General features: G+C 33.4%; 1 protein-coding gene across 3 annotated transcripts in view; it reads left to right on the top strand.

The window, feature by feature from the left end:
* The window catches only part of TNPO1 (transportin 1), an 85,194-nt gene extending 70,652 nt beyond the window's left edge, over window positions 1-14,542 (top strand). For 2 of the 3 annotated variants that reach the window (XM_007457052.1, XM_007457053.1), the window contains exons 15-25: window positions 309-395; window positions 1,544-1,651; window positions 1,779-1,937; window positions 2,018-2,105; window positions 4,689-4,787; window positions 4,957-5,052; window positions 7,917-7,992; window positions 8,875-8,974; window positions 11,268-11,342; window positions 12,210-12,352; window positions 14,293-14,542. In XM_007457052.1, coding sequence (XP_007457114.1) covers window positions 309-395; window positions 1,544-1,651; window positions 1,779-1,937; window positions 2,018-2,105; window positions 4,689-4,787; window positions 4,957-5,052; window positions 7,917-7,992; window positions 8,875-8,974; window positions 11,268-11,342; window positions 12,210-12,317 — 996 coding nt within the window. In that variant the 3' untranslated portion in view covers window positions 12,318-12,352; window positions 14,293-14,542. Of the gene's footprint in view, window positions 1-308; window positions 396-1,543; window positions 1,652-1,778; window positions 1,938-2,017; window positions 2,106-4,688; window positions 4,788-4,956; window positions 5,053-7,916; window positions 7,993-8,874; window positions 8,975-11,267; window positions 11,343-12,209; window positions 12,353-14,292 lie in introns of those variants that run through there. The other variant, XM_007457054.1, reaches the window with a different exon arrangement.
* Window positions 14,543-15,426: the final 884 nt, after the last annotated feature.

Below are 15,426 nucleotides of genomic sequence, written 5' to 3'. Positions count from 1 at the left end.
ATGGTTACTATGTTTATTGACTTGGTTGCGTGAATTCTTCCGTTTTAGTAAGAACATTTAAATGATTATGAATTATTTTCTGCAAATGTCTTTAATAAGTTCACTTGTCATTTATAACCTACTCAGCAGGAGTCATTACATGTCACAGGCCCCAGGACTTAAAAAAAAATTCAAAGAATGAGTCTTAAAATTCTTTCAGTAATAATTTTACACAATTACTGTAAATGGATTTTAATTTTCATACACTCAAAATGGACTAGTTTACATATGGTAGTGGAGCTTTATGTGTTTTTCATCATTGTAATTAGGAATATATTCAGATGCTAATGCCTCCACTGATCCAGAAATGGAACATGTTAAAGGATGAAGATAAAGATCTCTTCCCTTTACTTGAGGTATGCTAAGCTGGTAACATTTAGTTAATCTGTGTTTCATCAAAAAACACGTGTTCAAATCTAAAATGGGTATATGTGGTAAGTGTTAATTTACATTCTGAACCATTTCTGTTAAAATGCTGAATAAATATGTAACTTGCTGTAACTTTAATTATGGTACATCTAAAATTTTCTGTTTTCATAGAAATACTGTGAAACAGAAAAAGTGTAATGGATGTGTTATGTTTTTTTTTTTAAGTAGACAGTTGATTGAATTGTGTATGTTTTCTAGCCTGCTCTACTTATTTGATAGTGAATTAGCTTGGAGATCTTTCCATATCAGCATATATATGTCCATCTCTATTTAACTATTTCTTTATATGGATATATAGCCATGTCATAATTGACATAAATTCTTTTATATATTATCTATTATTTATACATACATATAGTCATGTGAAGTAGCATTGGGACTCTGATGGGAGGGACTTCACTTTATACCTTTTCTGTCTAGTTTGAAGTTTTGTTTTCTTGTGTATTTAAATGCGTTTTTTAACCCCCCAAAATTTATATGCTCTCCAAATAACTGAATACATTCTCACATGTGGTAACTTAAACCTAGATGAATTGATATTGGTAGAGCCAGTTCAGTCATTCTTGTTCCCCCTGTCATTTCAGGGGTCACCACTTCTGCCATGGATTGTCCCTAACCAGCAAAGTAAAAACTTTTGTGACAGAGCAATGGCTAATCCTGGGCCCAACAAAACAAGAATTATTATTATGACTAGATATATTTACTTCCAGGCAGGGGCTCAGAATGTGCCCAGTAAAGTCCACCCACAGTATTGACCAGGATGGGAGGATAAATAAATGTCTCTCTTACATTTGAGGAAAAAATAGGAATACATAATACTTAAATCTGTTCCTGAAAGATAATGTTCATTAAAGAAACCTTTAAATTTTTTTGAGGAAACCTCCCCTGACTAGCTAGTAAACTTAACAGCAATGAATGGTATCCAAAGGAGAGGTTTGAAAAGGTAAACCTGCTATGCTATAGACTAGTAGAACAGGCTCATAAGTGACCGGAATCTTATTGAGTACACTTTGAAGCATTTATCATAATCTCAATTATACCTAGAAGTTTTACACATCTGCGTTATTCTTTCTAGTGCCTATCTTCAGTTGCCACAGCCCTGCAGTCTGGCTTCCTTCCATACTGTGAACCTGTGTATCAGCGTTGTGTAAACCTAGTACAGAAGACTCTTGCACAAGCAATGGTATTTTTAAAATTTTTTCTCTCCTTTCTTGGCATCAAACGGTTTTCTAAGGATAGGCATAATGTATACAAACTTTTTCAATAATTGATTCAAAGTAAGTTTTCAAAAAATTGTGTCTTAATTTCAGCTGAACAATGCTCAACCAGATCAGTATGAGGCTCCAGATAAAGATTTTATGATAGTGGCTCTTGATTTACTCAGTGGCCTGGCTGAAGGACTTGGAGGCAACATTGAGCAGCTAGTAGCCCGAAGTAACATTCTAACACTAATGTATCAGTGCATGCAGGTGAGACTTATTAAATTGAAATGAATTGAAACCTGGTTCTCTGTGTCACATTGGGGTTAATTTCTTCTTCTTTCTTGCAGGATAAAATGCCAGAGGTTCGACAGAGTTCCTTCGCCTTGTTAGGTGATCTGACAAAAGCTTGCTTTCAGCATGTTAAGCCTTGTATAGGTATGAATATTTTCTATTGCTGTGATGTGATTTTTTTTTCTTTTTTCTTTTTTCTTTTTTTTTTTTTTTTTGCGGTACGTGAGCCTCTCACTGTTGTGGTCTCTCCCGTTGCGGAGCACAGGCTCCGGACGTGCAGGCCCAGCGGCCATGGCTCACGGGCCCAGCCGCTCCGCGGGATGTGGGATCTTCCCAGACCGGGGCACGAACCCGTGTCCCCTGCATCGGCAGGCGGACTCAACCACTGCGCCACCAGGGAAGCCCCTGTGATGTGATTTTTAACATTATTTTTCATCAGCTATGGTTTTCATTATTAAACTGAAATTCCATGAAACCCCAACATTTATAAGTGCACATTTTACTGGTTAGAGTTGCTCTGATTCAAGCAGGCAGGATGGGAACCCCTGTTCCTTGTTTCTTTGAATTCACCATCACTTCAGCAGCTCGTTAGGCATTCATGTGACTGGAGAGAAGTTGGAAAAGTATTACTTGCCCACCTGTGAATCCTTGGTCCTATATGCTAGTTCATGGATACTTCTTGAATAGCCTCTCTTTTTTGGTAGAGGTACCCAGTAATAATAATAATCAGGTTTTCTCATGATAACCCAGCATAATTTTTCAGGTACTATAGGAAACTTCAAACAATTTTCTTAAAAGTCAATAATGATTTGTTTCTGTTGAAATGGCATAGCATTTGTCTTAGCCTTTTGTGAAGATAAGAAGGGATTCCTTGAATAATGTAACCTGATTTGCTGTCAGACCCATGGATTAAATGGGGTTTTGGTTATTTTCCATTCATTTCTATATCCCATCATTTAATCTTAGTTTAAAGCACTGATCTAAAATGGTTTTTTGCGTTGTTGTTTTTTGTTTTTTTTTTTTCGTTTGATATGGTGTGCTTTGGGGGGGGCCCCTCCAGTTTTTATTACTGAGATGTAATTGGCATATCATTGTATAAGTTTAAGGTGTGCAGTGTAATGATTTGAGATATGTATATATTGGGAAATGATTACCACAGTGTTTAATTATAACATCTATCACCTCACATAGTTACAAATATTTTGTGTGTGTGTGGGGTGAGAACTTTTAAGATCTGCTCTTTTAGCAACTTTCAAATATACAATACAGTATTGTTAACTATAGTTATAATGTGATATACTACATCCCCCAGAACCTAACTTATTTTAGAACTGGAAGATTGTACCTTTTGACCTTCAGCCAATTCCCAGTTATACTTTTCAATAATAACTGTCTTTCTAAACTTTGAATAATAACATTATTTATGACGTATTAAAGTAAACCATCAAGTTAAGCCTAACCACAGTCTAAATGAAAGTGTAATGAATTCTTGTTTTATGGAAAGCTTGTTCTACAAATATTTTCCACCTGATTTAGTTTTTATGAGTTTAAACTTGTATGAAAGATTACATTTCTTTTTTTATTTTATGACTTTATAGATCATGTACCTTCTTCAGGAGGTACAGTGTTTCTAGTTGTCTCCCTGTTTTTAATGTTACCAACTGTGATGATTATATTCCAGGTTAGTGTTTCTCAACTGGAGCAATTTGGCAATGTCTGAAGACATTTTAACACTGGGGGTGTGTTACTGGTGTCTAGTGGGTAGAGGCAAAGTATGTTGCAAAACATCCTACAACACATGAGACAGCCCCCCGCCACAATAAAATAATCTGACCCAGATTATCAGTATTGCTGAGATTGAGAAACTGTGAGATCGACTGGTTTATTAGGGGTTAAAAAATGATATTCTAATTCTTCATTTAGTAGTGAGAATGCAGATATAGAGACATTTCCCATATCAATAAATTATTGCCCTGAGGTACAAATCATATAGGAGAAGAGGCAGGATAATTACTTGATTCTTTCTCTTTATTTACCAGTTTTCAAAATAATAATTGATATCCAGCATCTTCCATAGGTATCTATATTATGTTTCAGAGTTTAGTTTGTGTTTGTTAGAGTGTCAGTATGAGCTCATGATGCTCAAACTGTCCTACCGCTGGCAACAGGAGCTTTACCAACTTGGGTCCGGAGTCTTTTCTGGTATGAAAAAATAGTCCAGGCTTGTTTTGTACATTTCCTGCCCTTAGCCTGCGATGGGACATTTCTCTGATAGCCCTTTTTCCTTTTAAATGGGAAGTGATATTTAGAGACCACAATCTGAGCACTAGGATAAAAGTTAACTGTAAAAGCCAAAATCATTGATTTAAAATTTTTTTCTGAGTGTGAAAAACCAGCTTTGAAGAAAGTTCTATTGTATCATGTTTTCCTCACTTTATTTTAAATTTTCTCAGTCTGATGACAAGAGAGATTACTCTGAGCAGCTCTTTTTAACGATACTTAAAATAAAACAGAAACTTGGGCTTCCTGATACATTTCATATGAATGTTCAGTGGCCAGACACTGCTTCCTTCAGTTTCTTAAGATAATTATTACCAACAGCTTTTTTTTTTTTAAAGGCTGTTTCTTGCCTAGATTTCAGTTTCCATCTGGTAGATTTCCTTTAAACCACAAAACACTGCTATTGAGAAGTTTACTACATAGTTTTTAAAAACTTTTTTTTTCTAGCTGATTTCATGCCAATATTGGGAACCAACCTAAATCCAGAGTTCATTTCAGTCTGCAATAATGCTACATGGGCAATTGGAGAAATCTCCATTCAAATGGGTAAGATTTTTTTCCCCTTTAAAAATATAAATTTTGATAATTTAATATTTTATAATGAGCATTATATATATGAATATTATTATCACAGTAAAGGGGGCAAAAATATTTTACATTGATATTTTAACAATGAAATTTTTCTTTTTTGTTTTCTCTTTTGGGAATGATCTAGGTATAGAGATGCAGCCTTATATTCCTATGGTGTTGCACCAGCTTGTAGAAATCATTAACAGACCCAACACACCAAAGACGTTGTTAGAGAATACAGGTACCATATGACTGAACTGTTACGGTGAAGAGAAAATTATTTGCCTTTCAATTTTACATTAAGATGTGTAGAGAAACTAAAGTAAAGCTAGCTTTAGAAACCCAGCTTATTAATTAACAGCTAATTTGTATTCTCAGTAATGAAATGTACTGTTTTAGCTTCATTCCACAGCCAGTTTTCAGAAACTGTCAAAAAAAAAAAACACTTTCTCCCCTGTTATAGTGTTTTAATACTCCCTAAAATGGGCCCCAACTAAAATAACTATTGAATGATATGAATTTTACTTTTACATTAATTTCAGAGAATACCTGGCAGTTGGGGAGTAATTTTTTTTTTTTTAATCTGTAAAAATGTAGCCAAAAATAGATTGCATTGTAGTGGCTAGTTCATTAATAATGGCATATGTATTTTTGTATTTTGTTGTATACTTTTCTTCAGATTGGGAACTTAAAGCAGTATCTTGTGGGATTTTTATTCAGGAGGCTTGTTTCTCTTCTGCATTTATAGAGAGCATGTTTATATTAAAGAGTACCTTCCATACTATAAAACACATTTCAGGGTGATTTCTTTCCACCCTCCCTGATTTTTTAAAATGTAAATTTTGTTTTCAATCAGGCACATCTTTTTCTTTATATACTAAGACAATTCCAGTAGTATATTCATAGTCAGTGAATGCCTTACCAATATTACTGGACAAAGAATCAAATAAGTTTTTCTAAATAAAAATTTATCTTCAAAGGTATTTTAATTTTACATTTTTTAATTATAGAAAGTTTATTATATCCTAATGTGATAATTAATGTGGTTATTGGTATGGAAGGAAATCTTTTAATTATGAAACAGTTATATGGCTGTTTGGCTGTATGGGTACTGTTTATATCATGAAGTGAATTAGATTTTCTTGCTGAAAAGTATAAAAAGCTATGTATAGGATGGTTATGAAATCTTGTCAGGTTTTTATCTCTTTAGAATGCAGTACCTATACATGACATTCAGATTTGAAACACTTGGCCATTATCAAATTACTGTTGAACCTTAAGAAACTTCCTATTTATTTTTAAATGTGAATGCATAACTGCAAATAAATGTTGAGTGTAATGTATATTAAAGTTTCTTGTGGGATATCAGGTGGTGAATTTGTTATAGTTCCGTGAACAAATTGGCTTTATATATAAGAATATATTCTAAGTATGAATCTACCCTAAGTAAATCAAAAGGTAGTTGATAATGCCCTTCAAGTTGATGGATTGAATTGATATGATTAAGAAACACACTTGGGATTCACTGTATTATTCTTATCACAAGTGACTGCAGAAAATGTTTCTTTTATTCCATCCCCAAAGGACGGGGGTGGATAATTATTAAAATAAAATCATTGCAGTGGGTAACATCTGTATATTTTAGCAACTTAATTACCATTATCTTAATTCATAAAGCCAATTCCTTAGTATATGCAGTTACTTGCTTTTTTTCTAATTAGTATATCCTACACTGAACTTTTTCAATGGACCATCATCTGCTTTATCGCATGTTTCATTGGGTTGTTCATACTTGCCTGTTTAATGAGAATGTTGCATAGTTTGTGTCTTTTGAACATAGGTTTTCTTTCTCTTGCTTCATATGAATCTGCTGGATTTTAGTATTATCTGTGTAGTTTGCTTCAAGTAATCCTTAAACATTTTTCTTTACCCCCCCACCCTTTTTTTATGAAAGGTTAACCTGTAAGTTTTTGAGAGAACACCATTAAAGCACCTCATGGTTTGTTTTCTGTTTGTTTTTTTTTTCCCGTTGTGTATAAATGTATTTATATGTAATGTACCTTTGAATTGCAGAATGCAGTTCTGAGTTGCACTTGTTTTAACTCTTTGTAAATTTAAGGACTTAACTGAATTTTGATGGTGAATATATGTTTGATTAATTCCCACTTCAAATTTTTAAAAATAAAATATTAACATGTAATCAGTGTGTTTTATTATCTATTATATGTGCTGTGCATTTTATAGCAAGGACAGAATATTTGTTCCTTTGGTCCACATATCACATGTCATTACAGTGGACTGTCTAAATTTCCTTTTTGTCAAACAGGGTTTGAAATTAGTGGACTATTTGAGTTGTTATCATCATCACCATCAGAGGTGGTTTTTTTGGAATGGGATTTGACATAGCACAGCAACCTTCCAATCCATTTATTCAGTATGTACCACAACACCTAAAATTTAATAGTTGATTTTGATATCAGGCAACAAATGGTCCACTGGCTTGTTTTGGAAATGCTGGCAAACAAACCAAAATTATACCAAAATTTTGATCAGATTCCTAGATAATTTTCAAAGAATGGAAATTACATAGAAAGCTACATAAAGAAGTGAGAAAGCTTTTAGCTGTTAACTTCTGAGAAGTGTGTTTGAATAGACAATTCAGAAATGTAATAATTTACATTTACTAGTATTTCTTGGGGGAGAAAACCTAGATTTCATTGTTAAACTGAAATTTCAACTGGCTTTGAAGGAAGAATCTAAATCCATCTGTTTAATCGCTCATCATTTTATTAACAGAATATCTTGACGATTGAGCGAGAAAGGCAGTTCATCACGGTTTTTGGTGTTCTCTCAATCTTTAAAGTTTTTTTAATTCCTTTTGTTTTTCTTTTTCCAAGAGTATGCCATATATGTTGCTGCCCCTTATTATAGGGGGTGGTAATAAACAGCACTGGTGAAATCTTATGTTTATTATCATACACAAATTCTGTTGGTTTCTGTTTCTGAGTTATTTGTTGTTTTTTCTTTATTTTTTCTCCTTCCCCCTCATTTGCTCATGTCTTGGTTGGCGTTTGGTGGTGTATAACCGTGATTGCGTTACCTTAGCAATAACAATTGGTCGTCTTGGTTACGTTTGTCCTCAAGAGGTGGCCCCCATGCTACAGCAGTTTATAAGACCCTGGTGTGTATTATTCAATCTTTTTTTTTAATTCATTTTTCTTCACTCTTTCTTTCTCTTTCTATCTCACTTTTAGATATATTTTCAGTTGGTTACAAAAATCACAATCCTTTATCATTGCCAACCATGTGACTAATCTTGTCCTATCAGGTTTGTGAGGTTTTTCAGTAGCATCGTCATGTATATTTATTTTATGTTGTGGCTAACGACTAATTGATGCATGGGATAAGATTGTCACATGCTTGCTGTGTTAAAAAGCTTGATTATACATAAAAAGCATTTAAATATCCACCAGTAAAATAAAGATGCATGCAAATTCTATAAATTTAGGTTTTTGCATTGTTTCTTTTTTAGAATTAATTTGAAAACTTGGATTGCATTAAGAAATACATGTTTAAATTTGTTATGTATAAAAATCTTATTTGCTTGTTAATGTAAAAATTAAACATCTACATCATAAGTTGTATAATAATAGTTTCTACTGTGGCAGTATATCCTATGTTCTGCTTCTTTCGATTGACAGTCTTTCAATTCAAGACATTTTTAGTAGTGTTTAATGGAATACAAGTCATAATACAGTTTTAAAAATGGGTAATTTACTCTTGGATCAAGCTCATTAATAGTTTAAATGGGAAATTAAAATCATTTTTTATTACTTAGATGCAATTGATTAGTAAGACTTGTGAATTTCAAGGTTTTCACTATATTGAGATTAGATGGGCCCAACATAATATAGTAAGTGTGAGAAACTTAAGCTTTATGAAAATTCTTTGAATATAAACATTATCTCTACTCTGGTGCTTATTCCATTAAATACTGTCCATTAGTATTGTAGTTGAACCTGCTTTTTACTTAAATGCTAAACTCAATTCTATAATTTAATAGGTGCACCTCTCTGAGAAACATAAGGGACAATGAGGAAAAGGATTCAGCATTTCGTGGGATTTGTACCATGATCAGTGTGAATCCCAGTGGAGTAATCCAAGTAAGATGTTCAAAAGGATTTAACTTTTAATGTTCTGAATTATGAAACTTGAAAGTTTAAACTATAATTATTAAAAACATTACCTATTTTTACTGAAGATACTGAAACAAATTATGTTTTAAATGTGTATTTCCTAATATCTTGAAATGATGATGCCTATTTTTATTTCCTAAATGTTTTTTTGGTCCTGACATATAATAACAGCAGATTGGGAGAATAAAAGTTATATTCTTGACTTGAATTAAGCCAAAGCTTCTTTCATTCACATTCAGACATCATTTATTTACTTTGTAAATGCTTCCTAAAACCGTGAATATCAATTTGCTGAGTTTGAGGCTCTCTGCACTTCAGAGGGTGATCAAATAGTAGGATACTCTTTCTGTTACTTAGATCAGAATAAAATAGAATACTGAATCAACCATTGAAACTGCTTTAACTTTTGAGAGTTTATGATTTAGTGATTTATTCATCCTTAATTTCATTTCTTACGCTATTTCATACTATATTTAGACATCTTTAGCCTTTAAAAAATTATTTGGCAGCAGTACTAAACGTGAATCTGATCAAACCTCTGGATCCAGCTGACACACAAAACATAAAGGGATGTGTTGATTTACACCAGATCTATGAAATCAACAAAATACAGGCTGTGGGGCTATAGGTTAAATGCCCCAGGTTCCTCAACAGATAAATTGTAAGGAAAAGAAAGTATGGGAGGGGTTTTCCAAAAAATAAACTTTCACTTTCAAGGGATAGGTGCTTTGAACATTTTTTAACTGAGACCTTTTGATACTTCCTATCTCACGTTGACTACTGTGTTGTTTGTTAATTCAGGTTTAGAAACATTGGTAAATACCAGCTTATAAAATTCAAAATTGATGTAGGTGATAGGCATTGAAAACATATGAAGTAGAACTGGAAAAAAATCTTTTGGCTAATTTTAGATTTGTATAACATTAATAACTTACTAGTAAAACAAGCCATTACTGTCTTAAAAAGATGGTCCCTAGTTGCAAAATAACCTCCTGGCATTGAGTTTCTGGGTTTTTTCCAATACTTAAGAACTTTGTGTCACCTTTAATACGTTTTAGAGGTATCTGATGTGGTATATACCATATTAAGAAGGAACATTTTCATACAGGGGTGTTTTTTTTTTGTTACTGTTGTTTTTCCTTTTGCATTAACATTTAAGACAGTGATAGTAACATGTGTGGTCATGAAATCACTACTAACTTAAAAGTTGGTATAAATTTCTACTTTTTACATACTTTATTTGGGTGTGGTTAAAAGAAAATGTCTGAAGTTTTATTTTTTATGTTTAAATTTTTAATCACAAATTCTACATGTATTTATAATTTAAATTTTTAACATCAGACTTTGATACTCAGAAGACACAGGAATCATAATTTGAATAAACCATAAACTTTGGGCACATGGTATTTTATTTGCTTAAATATGTGTTTTATGCACATATTTTAGTATTAGTGATTTTTTTTGAAATTAATGAGGTTTTCTGAATTTAATAGTAAAATTTAAAGTAGTTGTACATCAGCAGTATCTTGTATGTTGTATGTTGAACTGTTGTTTCAGTAAGATAGTCGAACTTGAGAAATACTTACATGAAGTATTTCAAGCATATACCTGTCATCACCTTGTTCTTTTAGTCAGAATAACGTGATTATCTTTTAAATAATAGTCTGAGCATTGGGGGTTTTGTTTGTTTGAGTTGGGTTGGGCTGGGTGCTGTTTGTAACTACATAATTTTTCTTCTAACTTATCATTTCATTTACATTTCTATCTGGAGGTGGATCTTGAAATTTAGATCTATAAATTCTTATGCTTTAAGTCAAACTTGTTTGGTATATACTTAACTAGCTTTGAATTATTTCTAGGCCAATCAGAACTGTAAAATTATTGAATTTTATATAATTCCATAAATGAAGATTTTTTTAAACTGGTGCTTATTTGATGCGCTCAGTCCTTGCTGATGCTACACATTTACTAGACTGGGGTTTTGTAATTTAAAATGAAATATTGGGTTGGCCAAAAAGTTCATTTGGGTTTTCCTGTAGCACTAAATTCCAGTATAAACTGAGTAAGTTAGAGGTTCCTTGATGGTGGAGTAGCAGGGACAACCATTAAGAAATTACTTTAATTCCTTATTATAGCTGTTTAAAAAAGTTTTTTTTTTTACCTAGGATTCTGTTGATATATATTCTGAAGTTTACATGTATCTTTTGTTGTGTTTGACAAATACAGTATCAATTGAAGATGTATTTCTTGCTTGTTATAGGATTTTATATTTTTTTGTGATGCTGTTGCATCATGGATTAATCCAAAAGATGATCTGCGAGACATGTTCTGTAAGGTAACTAAAAAGTCTTTATGATGCACATCATGTGACTGTTACATAGTTGGGAAATTTAAATTATGTTTTTATTTCACATGAAACTTAGACTCTTCAAATCAGTACTGGTAGACTATATAACCTTTGTTCTTGGTAATAAAGAAGTTGACTTGATCTTTTCTTAAATATACAGTAGTGACTTTGTATCAATAGAGCATGTATTTTAAAAATATTTTCTCAAGCAGTACCACTGATTCATGAAGTCCTGTTATCCCACCTATGCAAAATAGCATGTATTTTCAAAGATGGCTGACTAAGATTGGCGTATAATACAACCTGTTGAACAAAGTAAATCTAACTGGTCACAGCAAGGATTAAACCTGTGTGTTTGTTTTAGTAATGCCCCTTGTCGTTAACTCCAGTCAGCCCTCAGCCATAACAAAATAAGAAATAAAATGCTGCTACACATTTGAATTACCTAATATTAAAATTAGTGAACTATATAGTTGCAATTACGAACTCCCAAAGCTTTGTATATTTTCAATTTGAATAAACTTAATAAGGCATAAAAATTTTAATCCCTTGGGTGAATGCTATACCTTTTTGCTTGCTTTTCATTACTACTGTGTCAGATTGCTTAGAGTACTTCTGTTACTAGGACACTTGCTGAATTCTAACCTTCTCAAAGCAAAGTGCAGCATATTCTATGAGGTGATTTTAGGCAAGACATGGAAAGGTGTAGAATTCAACAAAGTTTGAGAATAACTGCTTTAATAGGGGTAAAATTTTAGAATAATAAAATCAGTAGTGTTTGATTTCAGAAGCTATGCAGATATGAGAGTTTCTCTTTTGTTATTGATAAATTAATGATTTTTTACTTTTTTGCAGATCCTTCATGGATTTAAAAATCAAGTTGGGGATGAAAATTGGAGGCGTTTCTCTGACCAGTTTCCACTTCCCTTAAAAGAGCGTCTTGCAGCTTTTTATGGTGTTTAATCTCATACACTTAAGCTGCAGTCCCATAATTAGGGGTAAGTTGTAAGAAATTTGGAATTTTCTAGGATGAAGAAACTTAAGTTAGGACCTCAGTCTGAAACTACTGAATAAAAGCTGTTTGTTTTCCACAGAGGTTGAGTAAAACAGTATCATGTTATATTTGACTTAAAATTACTTACATGGAGGCTGGAGATTGATTGATTGATGAGCCAGCAAGCAAGATAAAATACATGGTTCCACTTTGAATCCTAGGTAGAAGGAAATCCAAGTTTGTGTACTAGTTGGATTACTCACCATTTCTTCAACCAATCCTTTTTTTAATTTTTGCCCTTTAAAAGGTCACTGACATTCACTGTGGCAGGGTAGAGATTCATTTTTAAAGCATGAATTTATAGTCTCATATATCAAGGACTTCCTATGTTGTGAGCTTTAGGGAAAACCCAAGTAGAATTGGAACTGGATTTGGTCTCAGTAAATAGGAATATTTAATATTTATTCTTCATATTTTATTGAGCACCTTCCTCGTTCCCAGCACTGTGTTTTTAAAAGATCAATGGAAGATTCTTTTTTGATTTGGGGTGGTAGAGGGGTAAGTCCACCTGCACTCTTGTTCTTTGAGTTTTTCTGACTTAAGTCAAACTAACAGTTCTGGTCTTTTAGCCTTAGTTTCCTCGTTAGGTTATTTTGAGGATTAAATACTATTCTATATGTGGTGCCAGGACTTCGTATATTGCCTAACACAGTAAGTTGGCTCAATAAATATCAGTAATATGGGTTAGTACAGTGAGCCAGGACGCACTTCATTAGTTTTTGAACATGAACTGAGACCTGTTCAACTGGAGGGTCAGAGAGTGTACCCAGTGTGTGTTAAGAAGGCATAAACTTACTTGAATTACCTTGTATGTTGGAGTTTCTGTTTGCATGCTTGCTTCTTTACTCTGAGCTAGATTTTAAACCTGGAAAGATTTCAACATCTAAGTTGACTAGCCTAAAAGGGCAGTAGAAATGGGCTTTGTAGCCTCTGGAATGTCTCAGAGCCCTGTGTGTGTTGTCCCACAGTGGTCTTAAGCATCCTTATGGCTGTCTTGTGGCTTTAGCATTTTAGAGAAGTGCTTGATTCACTTTACGTTAAATCATGAGAATACAATAGATGAGAAATAACTTTTAGCATCAAGGGCTAAATTATTCAACAGTGAGCTGAGTCTTGAGCACTTTGGGGTTAATAAATCTGATTAATAAACCCTATGTGGTCTCTGTCATTTCACCAGTTATGAATTAACTGTGGTGATCTTCATAAATGTCCAGAGTTTCGCAGGAGTAGTTAAAAGTTTTGTTGTGAAAGGACAACTGTCAGGTACTAGTTACAGTCTCCCAGTAATCTACCTTTATTTCTTAATCTTCTCATAATTAAAACTATGCTAGCATTGAAAAAGTCTTTATCAGGAAAATCAAGAGGCCTGAGAGTATAGGACATGACTGAGTAAAATAAGTCACGCTCTTTTTTTTTGCTTAACATTGGGAATACTGGCAAAAATGATAATGTTTTAATTCTCACTAAGAAAAGTGATTGTCCTAAAGAAAGTGCTAACTTAATTTTGAAGAAAGCAAGACAGCTTGTTATATAAGAAATAATCGGCTCCCATCGGGACCCATTGTGCGAACGAGGATAGATAATTAGACTGATGGCAATCTACAAGGGGTAGTTCATCTATATTTCATCTGTATAAAGCGCTGCACACCTCTCTGTGCATGTCCCCAGCTTGGCGTCACTTTTCGTATCTGATACAGGTGACAGTTGAGAGCTGCAGGAGAAGGGAGCAACATGGTTCTCATTGACAAGTGTGATCTTAGGCAATTTGTACAGTTTCTCATTTTCTTTAGGTGGAGATAGCATTGCTACTTGATTAATTTTGTGTTCCACGGGCTTTAAAAGAAAAACAATTTTACGTATAAAATTGTTTTTGTTTTCTTACAGGTCCTTCAGTCTTGGAGACTATGAGGGAGCCTCTGCACCCAGGGAAAATGTTACCCTTTACAGGGGGGAAGGGTAAACCAGTAGGGAATACAGTACAATCCCAACCCTACTGGGAGGGGTGGGAGGGAGGTGTTGCCGTCACTGTATTAAGTCGCTGTTGGGAAACGTTTTAACATCTGGAGCCTTTGTGGGTGGAAATCTGTCTCCAATTACAACTCTGCACTGGATGTGAAGAAGCAAAAAAAAAAAAGAAAAAGCTATTCAATCTACTCACAAAACAGTACATTCTGGAATATTATGGGGAATTGTACCAAAACAAGAACCATATAAATGATGCATAGGAATGAGAAAGAGGAAAAATTCTATAGCGCACAATAAAGGAAACCTAAGAATGAGGATTAGAAGACAGTAAAGTTTTGGGGTTTTTTTGGTTTTTGTTTTTTTTTTTTTAAAGGTTTTTATAAAATTTCCCACATTGATGGGGCCTTGTTTTTGCATGCTGATGAAGAACTACACAAATGAAAGCTAATAAGAGTTAAAATCAGCTTGCCTACCCATAATAGTAGAAGCAGGTTCTTGGAAGTTACAATTTAAGGTACCCCGAAAAGTTGGAAATAAAACAAAACAAATATAAACAATGAAGCACCCTGTGAAATGCCAAATGAGTCACTCCTTTTACCTTTGTGGGGTGGGCAGGGAGGGAGGAATAAATGGGGTTGGACATATCAAACTAAAGATTGACATCTTGATTTTGCATTAAGACATTAATGTAGTGGATATAATTTGATGGTTGTACTTCATTAGATTTAATTTCTAGGCCAAGATGTTATTTTTAAAGTGCAGTTTAAGGTTCAGGCATGCATTCTGGCTCATAGTGATTGAAAGTACTTTAAATTAGTGGGAGAGTAGCATGCTTGCATCACATAGAGTGAGATTGGTATTCAGTTACCTCTGTTGCGCCAGTTTGTGTTGCAGTTTACCAGTTCAATATAGCCCTGCATTTAAAATTCCTTTTTAAGATTTGTGGATTTTATTTTTATTAAGAATATAGATATAAAGTACTGTAGTTTACAGCTAGGCCTTGAAATATCTTTTTTAGGAACTGTTAGGAATAAGATTGATATTGTATTGTGT

The sequence above is a fragment of the Lipotes vexillifer genome, unplaced genomic scaffold (genome assembly GCF_000442215.2).
Source record: "Lipotes vexillifer unplaced genomic scaffold, Lipotes_vexillifer_v1.1 scaffold241, whole genome shotgun sequence".
NCBI classification, from domain to species: Eukaryota; Metazoa; Chordata; class Mammalia; order Artiodactyla; family Lipotidae; genus Lipotes; species Lipotes vexillifer.
The sequence above is the reverse complement of the archived record's forward strand: the minus strand, read 5'-3'. Positions and strand labels throughout refer to the sequence as shown.